Below are 17,933 nucleotides of genomic sequence, written 5' to 3'. Positions count from 1 at the left end.
CTGTGTAGCCCTGGCTGTCCTGGAACTCACTCTAGACCAGGCTGGCCTCGAACTCAGAAATCCACCTGCCTCTGCCTCCTGAATGCTGTGATTAAAGGTGGCCCGGCTGAGCAGCAAGCAATCTTAACTGCTGAGTCAGCTCTCCAGCCCGTTTTACTTTTTTTTTTTTTTTGAGATGGTAATGTCCCAGCTGGCCTGGAACTTAACCATATAGACTAAGCTGTCTTTGAATTCAACTGCCTGCCTCTTGCTTCCCAAGTGCTGAGATTACAGGTTTGCACCACCGTGCCCAGAAAAATTTTATTATACTTGCTTTGTGTGCATGCATGCATATTTTTGACATGTGTGTCTAGTGCCCAATAAGGTCAGGAATGGCATTTCCCCCGGAACTGGCGTTATGGAGAGTTGTTTACCACCGTGTGAGTTCTGTGAACCAAACCTATGTCCTCTGCAAAAGCAACAAGTACTCTTAACCACTAAGCCAGCTCTCCAGCCCCTTATTTACTTTTTAATAAAAGAAAGAGATGGAATTAATTGTGAAAAGGATTTAGTATAGGTGTAGACACAGTGTCTGAGTCAAAGGGGATGGCAGAGGCACGATGATGAAAGTACCTGGCAGTTGGCGTGCATGTTATAAGAGAGAGCTGCCTGCTGTCCTCATTGTAAGTTTGCCTGCATCTCTCTTTTCACTTAGTAACTCAGGAATTATAAACCATCCTACAGCATAACCAGGTTTCCTGTCTTCTGATCACTGATGCTTTACCTTTCCCTGTCACAGATGGACAAGGCGTGAGCAAACTGATTTCTATCGAGTAGTATCTACCTTTGGTGTGGAGTACGACCCTGACAACATGCAGTTTCACTGGGATCGCTTCCGCACTTTTGCTCGCCTGGACAAAAAAACAGATGAAAGCCTTACCAAGTACTTCCATGGTTTTGTGGCCATGTGTCGACAAGTGTGCCGCCTTCCCCCAGCTGCTGGTGATGGTGAGATTGTAGACTCTAGGGTAAATGGGTCTGTGTTGTTAACATATCAACCTTTGGTTAATTTCTTTTTTCATCTATGTTGGTTGCAGAACCTCCAGACCCTAATCTGTTCATTGAGCCCATCACTGAAGAGAGAGCCTCGAGGACTCTCTATCGAATTGAGTTGCTTCGACGCTTACGGGAACAAGTTTTATGCCACCCCCTTTTAGAAGATCGGCTGGCATTGTGTCAGCCTCCAGGTCTTGAATTGCCCAAATGGTGGGAACCTGTCCGTCATGATGGGGAGCTCCTACGAGGAGCAGCCCGCCATGGGGTGAGCCAAACAGACTGCAACATCATGCAGGACCCAGACTTCTCTTTTCTGGCTGCCCGTATGAATTATATGCAGAACCATCAGGCAGGAGCATCAGCTGCATCCCTGTCTCGATGCTCCACTCCACTGCTGCACCAGCAGTGTACCTCACGTACTGCTTCACCATCACCCCTGCGCCCAGATGCTCCTGTTGAAAAGTCACCTGAGGAAAATGCTGTTCAGGTCCCCAATCTGGAGAGTCTGACTTTAAAGTTAGAGGATGAGGTTGTGGCTAGGAGCCGACTCACCTCACAAGACTATGAAATGCGTGTAGGCTCTTCAGATACAGCTCCTCTGTCCCGCAGTGTTCCACCAGTCAAACTGGAGGATGAGGATGATTCAGACTCTGAGCTGGACTTGAGCAAGTTGTCACCATCCTCCTCCTCTTCTTCATCCTCGTCCAGCTCCAGCTCCAGCACTGACGAGAGTGAAGACGAGAAGGAAGAGAAGTTAAGTAAGTGCATGTAACAGGTTATGGCCTCCCGATCCCCGCTCTGCTCCTTCCCTTCTGTTCTAAGTGCAGCCTCTTCAGAGAGATTTCAGTTGATAATTGATAAAATGTCAAGAGTACCTCTATTATTCATTGGGCCTACTTCACAATACCATTCCAATTTAACATTGTTCTGTTATTTTTGCCCACAAATGCTGTGTGATCTCTAGCTGCTGACCGGTCCCGCCCAAAGCTCTATGATGAAGAGAGCCTTCTGTCCCTTACTATGTCCCAAGATGGATTCCCAAATGAAGATGGAGAACAAATGACCCCTGAGTTGCTGCTACTGCAGGAAAGACAACGAGCCTCTGAATGGCCTAAGGTACCAATCTCATTTACATATGCAGAGTCCAGAAACTGACCCGTGCTACCTAAGGGGAATAAGAGATAGTGTTAATACTTTGTTTCTCCTTTGTTTAGAACTACCTATGTTTTTAAGAAGCTCTATAGTTTATTTATGGTTGTAATAGTTTTACCTCCTTTCAGTCTTTTCATTGTATCTGGTATAGCAATAATAGCATGATTATGTAGCTGAGGATGGTACAGAGTTCAGACTCTATACATCTTATGTTCTTTTTTGCCACTCAGGATCGTGTTCTGATAAACCGCATTGACCTCGTCTGCCAGGCTGTACTCTCAGGGAAATGGCCTTCTAACCGCCGAAGCCAGGAAGTGACAGCAGGAGGAATTTTGGGGCCAGGCAACCATTTATTAGACAGTCCCTCTTTGACCCCAGGAGAAGATGGGGACTCTCCAGTCCCCACGCCACGAAGTGGCAGTGCAGCTTCCATGGCGGAGGAAGAGGCATCTGCAGTCACCACAGCGGCGGCCCAGTTTACGAAACTTCGACGAGGCATGGATGAGAAAGAGTTTACGGTTCAGATCAAAGATGTAAGCTCAGCATTTAGGCAGCAACAAGTAGGGGAGGAGGTGGGGTCTGTTAGCTAGTGTCACCAATAGCACACGAAGGCCAAGGCATGTGGGTCACTGAACGCAAGGCTAGCAGTAAGTGCCATCCTATATAGTGAGACTCTCAAAAATAAAGAAGAAAAAAGAAGACTTTAATCCCAGCATGTGGGAGGCAGAAGCAGGGCATCTCTGAGTTCAAGGCCAGCCTGGTCTACAAAGAGATTTCCAGGACAGCCAAAGCTAAACCGAAACTGTCTTGGGAAAAGAAAAACTAATAATAAAAATCTTATACACATTTTGTTACCTAATTTTGAAAGTCAGAGTACACAATAATCTATTTAGGAAAATCTTTAGAGTAAAGGAAGGATGAACTCCTGAAAATTAAACTAAATGAAGCCATAGGTTATTCAATTAGGATCATAATTTTGGAGGAAAAAAAAGGCCATTTTACAAGGGTCACGCGTAAGACCACCAAAAAACAGATGTTTACATTATAATTCATAACACTAGCAAAATTTCATTTATGAAATAGCAAAACAATTTTATGGTTGGGGGGGTCACCATAACTTGTACTGTATAGGAAGGCTGAGAACCTCTGACAGACAGACAGACATGAGAGAGAAGAGAGAGAACCCACACCATAAAGTCTCACCAGCATAACTGCCAACACAGAGGGCAGCAAACAGGCATGCTGACACAGAAGAGGGACGGCTCACAAGGCCTCGACCTTAGTAAAGAACTATAGTCAACTAAAGGCTGCTGAGGAATGGAAGAAATTTTAGTCCTTTGGAGGGAGGTGTACACTGACCAGTTATCCAATAGTAAATGATCAGCCCTGAAATACATCCAAACAACATATATGCTTGTAACAACAACTAATGAAAAATGAGGCCATGAATTTGAAAGAGAAAGGAGAAGTATAAGGAAGAGTTTTGAGGGAGGAAAGGGGAGGGGGAAATGATGGTAGTATATTTATGATCTCAAAAATAAAATGTAATTTACAAAGGGAACAAAAAAACCTGTATGGAGGCTATTAGTTAAAGGCATGAAATCTTTCTAAGGAAAAGGTTTCATTCTATATCTGATTTCTGTTCTTCAGTCAGACAGCCAAAGTTCTCCAAGTCTAATCTTTACTTATTATAAGAATGTTTCATGTGATGTCTTGGGTGGTTGCTTGTCTTCTTAGGAAGAAGGATTGAAGTTAACATTCCAGAAGCATAGATTGATGGCTAATGGTGTGATGGGAGATGGACATCCACTGTTTCATAAGAAGAAGGGGAACAGGAAAAAGCTAGTAGAGGTAAGTAGTAGGGAACCAACTACCTCATGATTAAATTACCTTGTGACTAGATAAGGTCTTTTTATTATCAGTAATTGAAGGCAATTGGGAAGTTTCCTCATGACTACCATTGGCCCTGCTTCCCTCTCCTCCTCCTTCCAAACAAGTGTATGTGCTCATGGGGGTGGATTCTGGGTTGCAGCTGGAGGTGGAGTGCATGGAAGAGCCTAATCACCTTGATCTGGACCTGGAGACCCGGATCCCTGTCATCAATAAGGTGGATGGTACTTTGCTGGTGGGTGATGAGGCCCCTCGCCGGGCGGAGCTGGAGATGTGGTTACAGGGTCATCCAGAGTTTGCTGTTGATCCCCGATTTCTAGCGGTGAGTGGCAGTTCCATCCAGCAAGATTTAAAGTCTCGCGGTGTTTAAGGTGTGTGAGATCAAGAAAGCATGCTATATTTTTATACATACCACTGTTTCTGCATCTGCAAAGCCAGAATGGTAATACTCAGTCTTACTTCCTATACATATGCAAAGATTTAAAATACTGAAATATCCAGGCACTTCTTCAACTAAGTGCTTAGGAAGTCTTACTCTCAAACTATTCCAGAGATTACCCAGTTTGGAGTAATAGAACCCTTTAATAACAGTTTTCCACTCTTGATTAATCTAGCTTTATAGAAGACAGGTTTATTGTCAAACAGGAGGCAGTAATATCTCAATAATTAGTCCAGACATTGCCAATTCTCTAGGGTAACCAATTATTTTCTATTGCAGTATATGGAGGAACGTAGAAAACAGAAGTGGCAGAGATGTAAAAAAAATAATAAGGCAGAATTGAACTGTTTGGGAATGGAACCAGTACAGCCAGCGAACTCTAGAAATGGGAAAAAGGTGAGACAATAGCACTTTTATTATGCTGACTTCATATTCTCAGAGATTCAACGGTGATCAGCCCTCTAATCCTTTTGCCCTGTTTGCTTTGAGTTTCAACTTGCCAGAATACTGTTATTGGTATTTTCGAAGCATCAGGGCTTTTCCTTCTCATCTACATAACTAAAGATTTTTTTTTTTTTTAATTGGGCGTTTTGGAGTAAATACTAAAGATTGAACCCAGTACCTTAAGCTTACTAGGTAACATACTTTATCATTGAGTTACATCATCAACCAGATAATCTGAAGTTTAGTAGAAAAATTACAAGAAACCACATTTTACTTAATTTTATCAATATTTACTTTTAAGTATATGAGTGTTTGTCTTTATGTCTGTCTGTGCACCAGGTGCATGCCTGATGCTCTTAAAGGTCGGAAGAGGGTATCAGATTATGTGGGACTGGAGCAGGTGGTTGAGACTACTGAGAGTGCAACCTGGGTGTCTGGAAGAGCAGCCAGTGCTCTTAACCACTGAGCCATCTCTCTCCAGCCCCAAAAACAGATTTTTCAAGTTAATACCAATTTTAGTCAGTGACTATTTCATACCAAGCTTATAGACCATTTGGTAGGTTAGGTGTGTATTATTTCTGTTTTCTACCAAAATATAACTCTGGAAATTCCTCTTTATCATTCGTACCTTAATCTATATAGTTTGTTGGTTTGTATGTGTGTGTATGCATGTATGTATGTATGTATGTATGTATGTGATATATAGTATATGTACTATACATGATGGATACAGTTTATGATATAGTTATATACTATGTTATATATACTATATAGTAGTTTATGTTATATTGTTATAGTAATTTTAAAGTGTAAAGGAATTAACTTTGATCATGTCCATTTAGTTTAACATGTCAGTACATGGAGGTGAGGGTCAAGTGCTTGCTGATAACCTAAGCCTGACAGTCTGTTCAATCCCCAGAACACAGATAATAGTGAAAAGAGAGAACCAACTCCACAGTTGTCTGTCCTCTGACCTCCATATGTATTTCTGGTAAACTCTCATGGCCATATACATCATAAGTGTATACAATAATTAATAAGTTATATACAAGATTGTAGGACGCCACAGAAAATCATTTTATGATTAGTATAAAATTACTTTTTTAAACTTTACTTTTTTATTTTATGTTCATTGGTTATCTGACTGCACTTATATCTGTATGAAGGTGTCAGAAGTTCTGGAACTGGAATTACACACAGCTCTGAGCTGCCATGAGGATACTGGGAATTCAACCCAGGTTCTCTGGAAAAGTAGCCAGTGCTCTTAATTGTTGAGCCACCCCCACTCCCATTTTAAAAAAGAAAAAGAAAACAAAAACAAAAAGATGTTACTGTATTGTCCAGGCTAGCTCCAAACTTATAGGCTGCAGTGATTTTCCTGTTTCCTCAATGGCTGGGACTGTAGACATATGCCTCATTGGCCAGATACAATTCTTAGTTCTATAATTCTTAGCTATTAGTGTAAAACTGGTGGCAGGGATTCTAGGGCTGCATTATTACTGAGGCCTGCAAGCATCTAGGCATTGTAATCTTATTTTGAAGGTCTATGCCATAAGTGTTAAATATTTGCTTTTCCAAGTCAAAAAGGTATGTTCCATGTCAGGTGTGGATTTTAGGTCTTAGTGTATCTAGAGCTGTACATACCAATTGTTTGTGCTTGGTGTTTACTTCATCCTATTGGAGCTTGGGCCACAAAGCAAAGGTCCTAGCATAGTAGTTTCCAGTCTTATTAAATGTAATAAAAAGAGGGAAAACATTTTTAAATTCAGTAAATATATGATTTATTTTATTGTAGAGGTTTGTGTGTTTTGTCTCTCCTTTTGTTTTTGAGACAGAATCTCATTCAATAACTAACTATATAGGTGGCAATGATGGCACACAACTTTAATCCCAACACTCGGGGGCATTGGCAGGTGTATCTTGGTGACTTTGAGGCCAGCCTGCTCTGCAGAGTGAGTTCCAGGACAGCCAGGGCTACAGAGAAACCCTGTCTTGAAAAAAAAAAAAAAAAAAACAAAAAGAAAAAAAGAAAGAAGTTATCCTTGAACTCTTGGCAACTCTGCCTTGCCCTCCAAAGGCTCAGAGCATGAACCACCACACCCAAAAGATAATGTTTTTAATCAATGTGGAAAATTTTTATTAAATTTGGTGAGAAGTTTCCCATAATCTTCTAGGATATCCTAAGCTGATCTTGCTCAGCTATTATCTTGTAATACAGAGGAGAAATGTAAATAAATGTCTGTGTAGTTGTGCAGCACTTCACATAAGATCATGCCATCAAACTGTTCTCAGGCTCCAATCAAGTCAGTTTTTCTGTACATGTACTGATTCATACGCTGTCTTACTTGGACCCCTTACTAGCAAAGGAAAAGGCATTTGTAAAAAGGTTGCAGAAAAGTATGAAGCAGGGGAAAAAACCTCACATGGCTATCAATATCAAATTCTTGATTTCACCCTCAATAACACTTCCATTAACACTAATTAAGCCAAATCAGGCAAGCATTTCCAAACGAGGACACATGTGGTTTCTGAGTCAAGTCCTATCTGTCCCTTTTCTCCCTCTCCCCCAACCTCCATCTTTTTACTGTCTTTTGTTCCTACCACACAGGGTCACTATGCTGAAACTGCATTCAACCGGGTTTTACCAGGGCCTGTTGCACCAGAGAACAGCAAGAAACGGGTCCGTAGGACAAGACCAGACCTTTCTAAGATGATGGCCCTGATGCAGGGTGGAAGCACTGGGTCCCTGTCTCTGCATAACACCTTTCAACACAGCAGTAGTAACCTACAGCCTGTGTCGTCTCTGGGTCACAGCAGTACCACTTCTGCATCTCTGCCTTTTATGCCGTTTGTGATGGGTGGTGCAGCAGCACCCCCTCATGTAGACTCCAGCACCATGCTTCATCATCACCACCACCATCCCCACCCCCACCATCACCACCATCACCATCCAGGCTTGAGAACCACTGGCTACCCTTCTTCACCAGCTACTACCACCTCTGGTACTGCCTTGCGGTTACCAACACTGCAACCTGAGGACGATGACGAAGAGGAGGATGAAGATGATGATGATTTATCTCAGGGCTATGACAGCTCAGAAAGGGACTTCTCACTCATTGATGACCCTATGATGCCAGCCAACTCAGACTCCAGTGAAGATGCTGACGACTGAAGCCCCAATATAGACCCGTGATGGGTGGCTGCTGGAATCCCTTACTCTGGCCCTTGGACTTTGGAAATGTGGGAGGGGCAGGGAACAATATGGGGAAACCCAAGACTTCAGGAGGTGAAAAGAAAAAGAAAAAAACAAAAAACAAAACAAAAAACTTGTACCCAATTGCTCCCAACTTTGAGAGGATTGGGTGGGCAGGGGAACTCCTAAAAAAAAATAATAAATGACCACTTCCTCGTTTCTGGGGAAGCAAAGGAGCTTAGAGCAGCTGGTGTGCTCACCCCTCCCCAGACACCTCCATTAACCACAGACTATGTAGCGCTGGCCCTAGCCTCTGGCAGAGCCTGTTCCTGGCCAAACTGTGGATACAGCTGGAGGGTCAGGAACTGTTACCTTCCTTCCCCTTGGCATTAATAAATTTAAGTTAATCCTTTTCCATTCTTCCTATGTTCTGTTTCCTTAAACACAATATAAGTACTACTTTTTTGCTGTGTAATTTAAACATTCATTCTCCTACAGTTCAATACTGTTGCCACTAATAGAAAAGCCATTTGTAGACCTCTATAGGCATATATAATCGTGGGTTATCCCGTTTGTTTAAGTCAAGGAAATGATACAAGATAAAGAGGTAAAATATTTTGAATTGTACTCCATTCTTAAACGAGGATTAATTTCAAGAACCATATATATTTTTTTCAATTAGGATAACTATTCTTAGGGAAAGCCAGAGAATAATGTGGCTTTTCATGAAATACAGCAAGGTACGCGCTGACAAAAAGGGTGCCTTCATAACTTGGGTCTTCGCGGGGCTGGAAAGAACTACAAAGTTTGGAGCCACTCCGAGCCATTTGTTTCCTTCCACCCTACCAGAACCTTTCCTTCCTACTCTGCAGCCCACCGCGCAGCTTATTTGCGAAGGTGGGCTCCGTCCCTCTGGGGTGCAGTGTTTGGTTGAGAGTGCCTTCCCCGGGGCGGTCACTGGCCTGCCCTGGGGCAGAGGACTCACTCCTGCGCCTGGCTGCACGCGGGTCCCGCTCTTTCTGCTCCCCTCCCTCTGCCCGCCGCCCAGAGCGCCGGGAGCTGGGAAAGTGGGCGGGTCACGTGACGGGAGCCTCTGGCGCCGGAGAGAGCTTCCAGAGCCCGCGAGCCCGCGCTGCACCGCGGTCTGTTGACTTCTCCACTTTTGCGTCCTCCGTGGCCCTTCCTCCCGCCACCCTACGGAGCGAGCGGTGGGTTAGGTTTTTTTCGCTTTTTAAATCTTCGACGCTCTAGGGACCCGGAAGCGGAAGGGGATACCGGGCGGTCGGTACTTCCGGGTCACAGAGAGTGCGGGATTCCGGGCCGAGCGCGGGTGGCGGAGCTGGGACCTCGCGTGATTCTCGGAGCCCGACGGGAAGCGGCGTCCAGGGCTATGGCTGTGACTCTGGACAAAGACGCGTATTACCGGCGAGTGAAGAGACTGTACAGTAACTGGCGGGTAAGGAGCCCCGCGCCCCCGGGAGCCCCACATCCCATAATAGCCTGCTTCCCGGCGCCCTTTTCCCCCTCAGCCAGAAACCTCGGGCTCCGCCGCGCTCCCGCCTGCCCCGGCAGCGTCCGGCTCGCCGCGCCGTGCTGCGCCTGCGGGGTCCACACGCGCCTGGCCTGCCCCGCGGCCACAGCGGCCCGCCCAGGTCCCGCCACAATTACCGTTTGCGGGAAAGGGGCGCGAAAGCAGTGCCCGGGGCTCTTGGCGCTCCCCGCTCGCGGGCCCCTGCTGGAGTTGAGAAATGCTGCTCCCGCGCTCCGCTGCTTCTCGTTAGGCCCTGCGTGGGTCACAGACCCAGCGCTGGGAACCTGCGGGCTCTCCTAAGAATTAATTGATAGGACGCCTCAAAGCCGGTTTCCCATGTCGGCAGCATAGCGGGGGCACGTGTTGAGGGAAACGCTGTGGAAGTTCCAGGGCTTCTCCAAAGATTGGGCAGTTTCCCTGTTTTATAATCGTAATTTCAAACTTACTTTCTTGCTAGTTAACTTGTTAACTTCACAAGTGTTTGATTGATTTCATACTGTCTGAACGGTCTATCGTCAGGGCTCTGAACCTTGTGAGTGAGGGGAAATAGAACTGATAAAAAAGAAAGCCGAAAATGCTCTGAAAAAATACCAACTCCGGTTTCAGCTTTGTAAACTATCTTACTGATTGGTCCTCTCCATTCTTGGCTCCTGCATGTAATCTCATGATTTCTGAGGCTGAGGCAGGAAAATGACTAGTTTCCAAGCCAGCCTGTGCTTCATAGTGAGACTGTATCAATCAGCTCGTCATTTAGTAAATAAAATTGAACCTTTACTGAAGTCGGTTGTTTTTCCTGCCTCACCAGAAAAAAAGCCTATGTATCTTTTAAGCAAGATGCATTGCGTGCTGAAAATAATATAGGGTTTTTCACTTTATTGAATATTTTTTTTAGATGACTTAATGGTCTCTATCACAAAATTATATTTTTTGGTCCTGAGGACTGGTCCTACCACCTCTGTGTTTTACCATCAAGCTATATCCCTATCCAGGGAATGTTTACTGTCACTGTGTTATGATATATGCAATGCTGATAATCAAAAGCCCTCGTTTCTACAGCCAGCCCTGAAATAATAAACTTTTTTAAAGCTTTTTTTTTTTCTTTTTTTAATGCTTATGGGTATTTTGCATTCATGTCTGTTTGTGTATACCCTGCATGCATTGCCTGCGAAGGCCAGAAGAGGGCGTGGGATACCCTAGAACTGAAATTACAGAAGGTTGTTAGTTGCTGTTTAGGTCCATGTGAAACCTGGTCTTCTGGAAGGGCAACCAGTGATTTGAACCACTGGGCATTTTTCTAGCCTCTTAAAAACATATTGGTGTTTTCTCTAGTTCCAGAGTTCATCCAGCTATTTTTAACGCTGTTACAGTAACATAGCTTTTAATTATAATTTTCATAACTTATGTCCTAATCAAACACAGCATGCTTTTGAGTAGAAAGGCTTGATACATTAAACTTTCATCTGAATGTCATCCTTTGGTATTGGGATCTTGGTGAAATATTTGCATCCAATGTATGCACATGTTGTGCTATGTAAGTCATCACAATACCTACTCCAATGTCATTGATGTGTGAGTATGAGTGCCACTGCTCATGTATGGAGAGCAGAAGGCATCTTTGTAGAGTCATTTGTCTTCAAGTTATATACCTTTATTTGGGCTCAAGAGATCGAAATAGCAAGCACTTTTATCTGCTAAGCCATCTCACCAATCTGTTTTCCATCATTCCTGAAACGTTGAGTCTAATCCAGTCCTACCTTTTCTATTTTCAACATAAGAGCTGCTAAGAGTAAAATAGGTTTTCAGTGCCTGTCTTGTTTCTGCTTTGGGAAATCCTAGGTGGTAGTGACAGATTATGAAAGTGGGTTACAGGGTCGCCCTGTGGGTTTTCTACTTATGGGGTACATATTCAGAGATTTCCAGCCTATTCATCATTGTGATTTTAATCATTAAATCGATTTATTCTGCTTACTGGGGGTTGAACAAAAATCTTTCCTAAATTTTTGGCTGTTTTAAGGAGTAAGGGGTACAGAGTTCTGGTATCTCTACTAATAATTTAAGAATTATTTTAGAGCCGGGCATGTCTCGAAAAACCAAAAAATTATTTTACTAGACCTTTCTATGAACAGACCTCAGATTCCTTCATCTGCTTTTTGTCTTGAAGAATTACATGAAGTGCCAGAATTGCAGCTGTTTTCAAAAGAAATACTAACCCAATGCATTTGTTCATGTGGTTATTTGCCAGCTGTTAAGCTTGAGGTAGTGGGTAGCTGTGACCCTTCCCCCCAAAAAAGAGTCCATTGCAGTGAGAATGGGTAAGCTGTAGTATCAGGTCTTTTGTGCTGCTTCCTGCCATTTGCTGAGATTTGACTATGGCTGTCTTTTCTTTTTCAGAATTTTCTGAGAGTAAGCAGATATTTTCATAGTTTCAGATTTTTTTTTTTAAACTTAGTTCCTGCATTACTTACTTTAAGCAAAGCAGTAAGATACTTTGATTTATCTCCATCTGTCTCTGTTTTCTGTTAGGGTTTCTGGCCTTAAACTCTCAGAGGTCCGCCTCCCAGAGTGCTGGGATTAAAACAGCACTCCTGGCACCACAACAGGTTTCTCTTTGGTCTTTTATTCTGAAATTCTGTTTTATTTGTTTACTTTCTTTTACTCCTTTTCCATAGTGTTTCCTCAGCCAGGTTGCTCTGTGGGCCTGTTGAATCATGGATGTTTCAATGCTGGATTGCCTCTATTTAGCTCCCGATTTTGTTGTTTTGATTTTTATATGAATAAGTGTCTTGCACGCATGCATATTTATCTGTTCATGTGCCAACTTCATGCAGGCAGTGTTGTGTCCATGGTGGCCAAAGAGAGGCATCCGATGCTCTGGAACTCGAGATCATGCTGTTGTGAGCTACCATGAGGTTGCTAGGAACCAAACCTGGGGCCTCTTCAAAGCAGGAAGTGTTCTTGGAGGAGAGGGGAGTACAGTTTTATTGTAAAGTCTTATTGATGAGTCAGTTAAAAATAAGTAAAAGTTTATTTGTTATTCTATCATTACCAAATAGGCTTAGAGCTGGATCATGTGGCCTTTTTTCTCTTCTTGTCTCTGCTCTCATCCCTTACTAGTGGCATTCCCTGAAGCCTGCATCTGGGCTCTGCACACTCAGGTCTCAGCAGTCTTTGGAGTTTTCACCTTTTTGTGGAAAATAGGCTTAGTCTGTACACCATAGATACTCCATTTCCTGCTATAACACCGCTTTCTCTGGCCATACAAAGAATCCTTGCCCTTGTACTGTGTCACCTTGTGGGGCAAGTGCTTACTACTTCTTGTAGAAAGTCTCTGCAGGTCTTAGAAACAATTCACAGAAAGTTTTGGTACAGAGTGTGACAACCATTAAGCTGTCCTCCAGCCCCGGTCCTCTTATTTTTGTTTTGAGAACAGTTTATCCAGAAGTTTTAAAAGTGGGGTAGGTAGGAAGTAAATTTCATAAGTCGTATTTTCATGTGTGTGTGTTTTTTTTTTTAAGATTTATTTATTTTATTTTATTTTATTATATGTGAGTACACTGTAGCTGTCTTCAGACACTCCAGAAGAGGGCGTCAGATCTTGTTACGGATGGTTGTGAGCCACCATGTGGTTACTGGGATTTGCACTCAGGACCTTCGGAGAGCAGTCGGTGCTCTTAACCACTGAGCTATCTCACCAGCCCTCATGTGTTATTTTTATATCTTAAATGTGTTATTTCTACCATTCTAATAAAATCTGAGATATAATAAGGAAAAGCTCACTTTTGGGTTCATGTTCTCAGAAGTTTGAGTTTGTTGCACTTGGTCCCATTCCTTTTGGAATTATGACAAGTAAGAATACACCAAAGCCAAAATACATGACCAAAGAAACCTCTCATCTCATGGCATCCACTAAATGAGAAGGGCTCAAGGTTAAAATATTCCCTTTGGGGGTATATCTTACCTCACTTGCTTTGACTAGACCAACCTTCCAAAGAGTCGTGGAAGAAAGGGGGGGGGGTCAAGCTTTTGGCACAGAGACTTTTTTGAGATTTTAATTTCTGTGTGAGAGCATGTATATTCTGTGCCACTTGCATGCCTGGGGCCCACAAAGGTCAGAAGAGAGGGTCAGATCTTCTGAAACTGGAGTACAGATGGTTATGAACCATCAGATGGCTGTTACAATTGGACTGCATTCTCTGGACGCGCAGTCATTGCTCTTATATGCTAAGCCTTCTCTTCAGCCCACTTTGAATTAAAGAATTCAGTGGACCAATAAAATGCCTCGGTAAGTAAGAACATTCACTGACTGAGAATGACAACCTGAATTCAACCCCCAGATCTTACCATGGAGAGAGAGAATGAACTCTGAAAAGTTGCCCTCTGATCCCCACACATGTACCTTCTATGCACTGCATAATTATCGGACCAGGGAAACTGCTCAGTGAGGCACTTGCTTACAAGAGTGGCCACCTGAGCTCAGTTCCCACAAGCTGCACAAAGGAGAACTCCACAGGTTGTTTTCTGACCTCCTCACCTGTGCATTGTGTCATGCCGCGCATATACACACATAATAAATATAGAAATTAAAATCTTCAATGGAAACCTTGTCCTAGAGTACTGCTGTGGCTTACTCAAAGCCAGCCTGGATTGTCCACACTAACATTATGCAAAGGGTTGAGCAGGTTCCTCCCAAATACTTGCTGAGAGCCTTGCAGCTAAAGAAAATGATCCAAAAGGTTCAAATTGGTACCTTCAAAAAACTCACTGTTGCTGGGTGTGGTGGCGCACACCTTTAATTCCAGCACTGGGGAGGCAGAGGCAGGCAAATTTCTGAGTTCGAGGCCAGCCTGGTCTACAGAGTGAGTTCCAGGACAGCCAGGGCTACACAGAGAAATCCTGTCTCAAAAAACAAACAATAAAAAAACCCCTCACTGTTGAGGAAGCTGTGCATAATGTTTCGGTGGCCACTGAGGTGTGGGTATGGTTTCATATGGAGAGCTCATAACCAGGCAAACACGACACTGTGGATAATGTTTGAAGGCTAAACTGGGACTTACTACTTAAATACTCTTAGGCTGTGAACAGATCTATCCAGAGAAAAAAGAAAAATTTGATAGACAAAATTCCTAAGTTGAGCAGGACATGGTAGCTCATGCTTTTAATCCCAACACTTAGGAGAGGCAGATGCAGGCAGATCTTTGTGTTCAAATAGGTCCCCCTTTTCCTTTGCATTGATGGTGGTGTGGGCCCTTTTCAAATCAAACCCACCTGTGCAATGCTGGGGTTTGAGTTTCATTCCTACTTCATTGCCTGATACCCTGTCCACTAATTTTACACATTTGGGTTAAAGCTGGCATTTTACCTTTAATTTTACTTTTTATCTTTTGTCTTCTACTTCCAGGAGCTGTTTATTTAACTTATTCTTTTCATCTTTCAGTGAGTTGCTTTTTACTTGTGTTGTTTATTTCTACCAGCTCCTGCCCTTATTTATACCCATGTGTTTTTTTTTTTTAACTCTATTTTTTTTTTAAGATTTATTTATTTATTATATGTAAGTACACTGTAGTTGTCTTCAGATGTGCCAGAAGAGGGCATCAGATCTCATTACAGGTGGTTGTGAACCACCATGTGGTTGCTGGGATTTGAACTCAGGACCTTTGGAAGAGCAGTCAGTGCTCTTAACCTCTGAGCCATCTCTCCAGCCCCCTATACCCATGTGTTATTACTCACTCCTATACTCAACAACAGTTGGTGCTGGACTATAATAATGCAGGGCTGTTCATGGAGGGGAAGCTCAGCTGAAAGTCCTACACTGAGTGGCATTGTAGCTTTTATTGTGATGCAGCACACTGTTTTACATGTCTGTAGTAATATATATATATATATATATATATATATATATATATATATATATATATATATATATCCAGGCAGTGGTGATGCATGCCTTTATTTAATCCCAGCTCTTGGTTTTACATGTCTGTAGTAATATAAATAAATCAATCAATCAATCAATCCAGGCAGTGGTGATGCATGCCTTTATTTAATCCCAGCTCTTGGGAGGTAGAGGCAGTTAGATCTCTGGATTTAAGCCAGCCAAGGTCTACAGAGCCAGTTCTGGGATAACTAGGGCTACACAGAGAAAACGTGTCTCGTGTCAGTCAGTAAATCAATCAGTCAATCTATATATGCAGCTAGTTCTGTGAAGTGTAGCATGTGCAGGTCTGGCTAGTAAACGACACTTGGTGATAGGTGGTTCTGCTCCTAGCTGTGTATCTGTTGCACTGTTTCTAGTGTTGCTTTGGTGTCCCTTTTTTTCCTTTTTTTTTTTTGAGACAGGAACTCCTGGAACTCAAAACTATCCTCTTGCCTCTGTCTCCCAGAGTGTTGGGATTAGATAAGCATGTGCCACCCACCCAGTTGCTGTACTTACTTTTAAATGCTCACTGGTGCTTGGAGAGATGGCTCAGCACTGGCTGCTCTTCCATAGAACCCAGGTTGTATTTCCAACATCTGCATGACAGTTCTCAACCAACTGAAAGTCAGGTTCCAAAAGATCCCGTGCCCTCTTCTGGCCTTCTTGGGCACCAGGTGCAAGCATTGTGCAAAGGCAGAGAAGCAAGCAAAGTACCTCCCATACTCCTACTACTTCTCCTCCTCCTCCTCCTCCTCCTTCTGATGGCCCATATCTTGAGACATGGGAATGGGAGGCTAGGAGTTCAAAGTCATCCTTGATTACATATGAGATTTGAGGACACTTTGGACTGCATGAAATCCTGTCTGGAAGGAAAATCCCTGTAAAACAATGTGTTTATATACCTTATTTTATTCGTGTGGGTGTTTTGCTGGCATGCATGTCTATGTACCATGTTCACACCTAGTATCTGAGGAGCATTGGCTCCCCCAGACGTGGAGTTACAAAACAGACAGTTATGAGCTGTGGATGAACCTTGTCCTCTGGAAAAGCAACCACTATTAATAACTGAGCCATCTCTGCAGCACCATCACACTTCTTAATTATAGCAAGAGACTATGTTCAGTGTTGTGCTTGTACCATCTATATATCACCTAGTTTGGAAGAACATACTGTGATGCTCATACAATAATGATGTCACCTAGTGCTCCTTTCTCATCAGTTTTATCTCTGCTTTATTTCTTTCTCTTAAAGAAGCTTTTAATGAAAGATTTCCAGCTCTCTGTCGTGTTTGCTTCCTATAGGCATGTTTGGCATCTCTCGGGTTTTAGAGATCTAAGAAACCAAATGAAAGCCAAGTATATTTGTATATATCTCTGTTATCCAGAACTTGGGAAGCTGAGGATGGAGGGTCATGAGCCACATAGGCTACATACTAAGACTTTGTTTCAAAGAAGAAAATAAATTAGAGTCTCCACATTTGAAATAAGGTATAAAGGGACTGAACACTGAATGAGGGGAACCTCTCATCTGGAAAGGGTAGATGGGCTGGGATTATTCCATAGAAATCCACTAGATGTCAGTGTTTAAGGTTTTTGTTTTTCTGTATTCAGTAAGAACATTCAAAAGTGAGTGTTATTATCAGGCTGAAGGGTGGCTCAGCGGTTAAGAGCGCTGACTGCTTTTGTAGAGGGCCTGAGTTCAATTCCCAGCAACCACATGGTGGCTCACAACCATCTGTAATGGGATCTGATGTCATCTTCTAGAGTGTCTGAAGACAGTGACAGTGTACTTACATACATAAACAATCTTTTTTTAACAAGTGTTATTATCTGAAATTATGCAGAATTTTTACTTAACTTCCTGATAATTTAGAACATCTCTTCTTCTAGGTCTAGTATTTGAGTTGAGCATTTCCAAATACATTTAATGCTTCAACATGTGTTTTTTGTTGTTGGTGGTGGTTTTTTTGTTTTTTTGGGTTTTTGGTTTGGTTTTTTGTTGTTGTTGTTTTGGGGTTTTTTGGTTTGGTTTTGGTTTTGGGGAGGTTTTTTGAGGCAGGGTTTCTCTGTATAGCCCTGGCTGTCCTGGAGCTCACTTTGTAGACCAACCTGGCCTCGAACTCAGAAATCTGCCTGCCTCTCCCTCCCGAGTGCTGGAATTAAAGGCGTGTGCCACCACCACTTGGCTAACATGTGGTTTCAGACCCAATTCCCCTCTGTGGTACTTCTGTCTCCTGGCATTCTATGAGACCTCTTAGTATCTCTTCCCAGTGACAGAACTTGTGAGTCATTTAGTACAGGTGTAGCTAGCTCTGCTCACTTAGTCATTTACTGCT

At 43.0% G+C, this 17,933-nt stretch overlaps 2 protein-coding genes across 5 annotated transcripts in view; both read left to right on the top strand.

Annotated features, from left to right (window-relative positions):
- Positions 1-8,568, top strand: part of Chd8 (chromodomain helicase DNA binding protein 8) — a 61,037-nt gene extending 52,469 nt beyond the window's left edge. For all 4 annotated transcript variants that reach the window (XM_021181311.2, XM_021181312.2, XM_029469309.1 and 1 more), the window contains exons 31-38: positions 779-987; positions 1,077-1,793; positions 2,000-2,151; positions 2,418-2,720; positions 3,925-4,038; positions 4,220-4,399; positions 4,796-4,912; positions 7,569-8,568. In XM_021181311.2, the coding sequence (XP_021036970.1) occupies positions 779-987; positions 1,077-1,793; positions 2,000-2,151; positions 2,418-2,720; positions 3,925-4,038; positions 4,220-4,399; positions 4,796-4,912; positions 7,569-8,132 (2,356 nt within the window). In that variant the 3' untranslated portion in view covers positions 8,133-8,568. The remainder of the gene's footprint in view (positions 1-778; positions 988-1,076; positions 1,794-1,999; positions 2,152-2,417; positions 2,721-3,924; positions 4,039-4,219; positions 4,400-4,795; positions 4,913-7,568) is intronic.
- A 736-nt stretch (positions 8,569-9,304) lies between these two features.
- The window catches only part of Supt16h (SPT16 homolog, facilitates chromatin remodeling subunit), a 34,197-nt gene continuing 25,568 nt past the window's right edge, over positions 9,305-17,933 (top strand). The window contains exon 1 of the mRNA XM_021182687.2: positions 9,305-9,609. Coding sequence (XP_021038346.1) covers positions 9,544-9,609 — 66 coding nt within the window. The 5' untranslated portion in view covers positions 9,305-9,543. The remainder of the gene's footprint in view (positions 9,610-17,933) is intronic.

Source organism: Mus caroli, chromosome 14 (genome assembly GCF_900094665.2).
Source record: "Mus caroli chromosome 14, CAROLI_EIJ_v1.1, whole genome shotgun sequence".
Taxonomy (NCBI): Eukaryota; Metazoa; Chordata; class Mammalia; order Rodentia; family Muridae; genus Mus; species Mus caroli.
The sequence above is the reverse complement of the archived record's forward strand: the minus strand, read 5'-3'. Positions and strand labels throughout refer to the sequence as shown.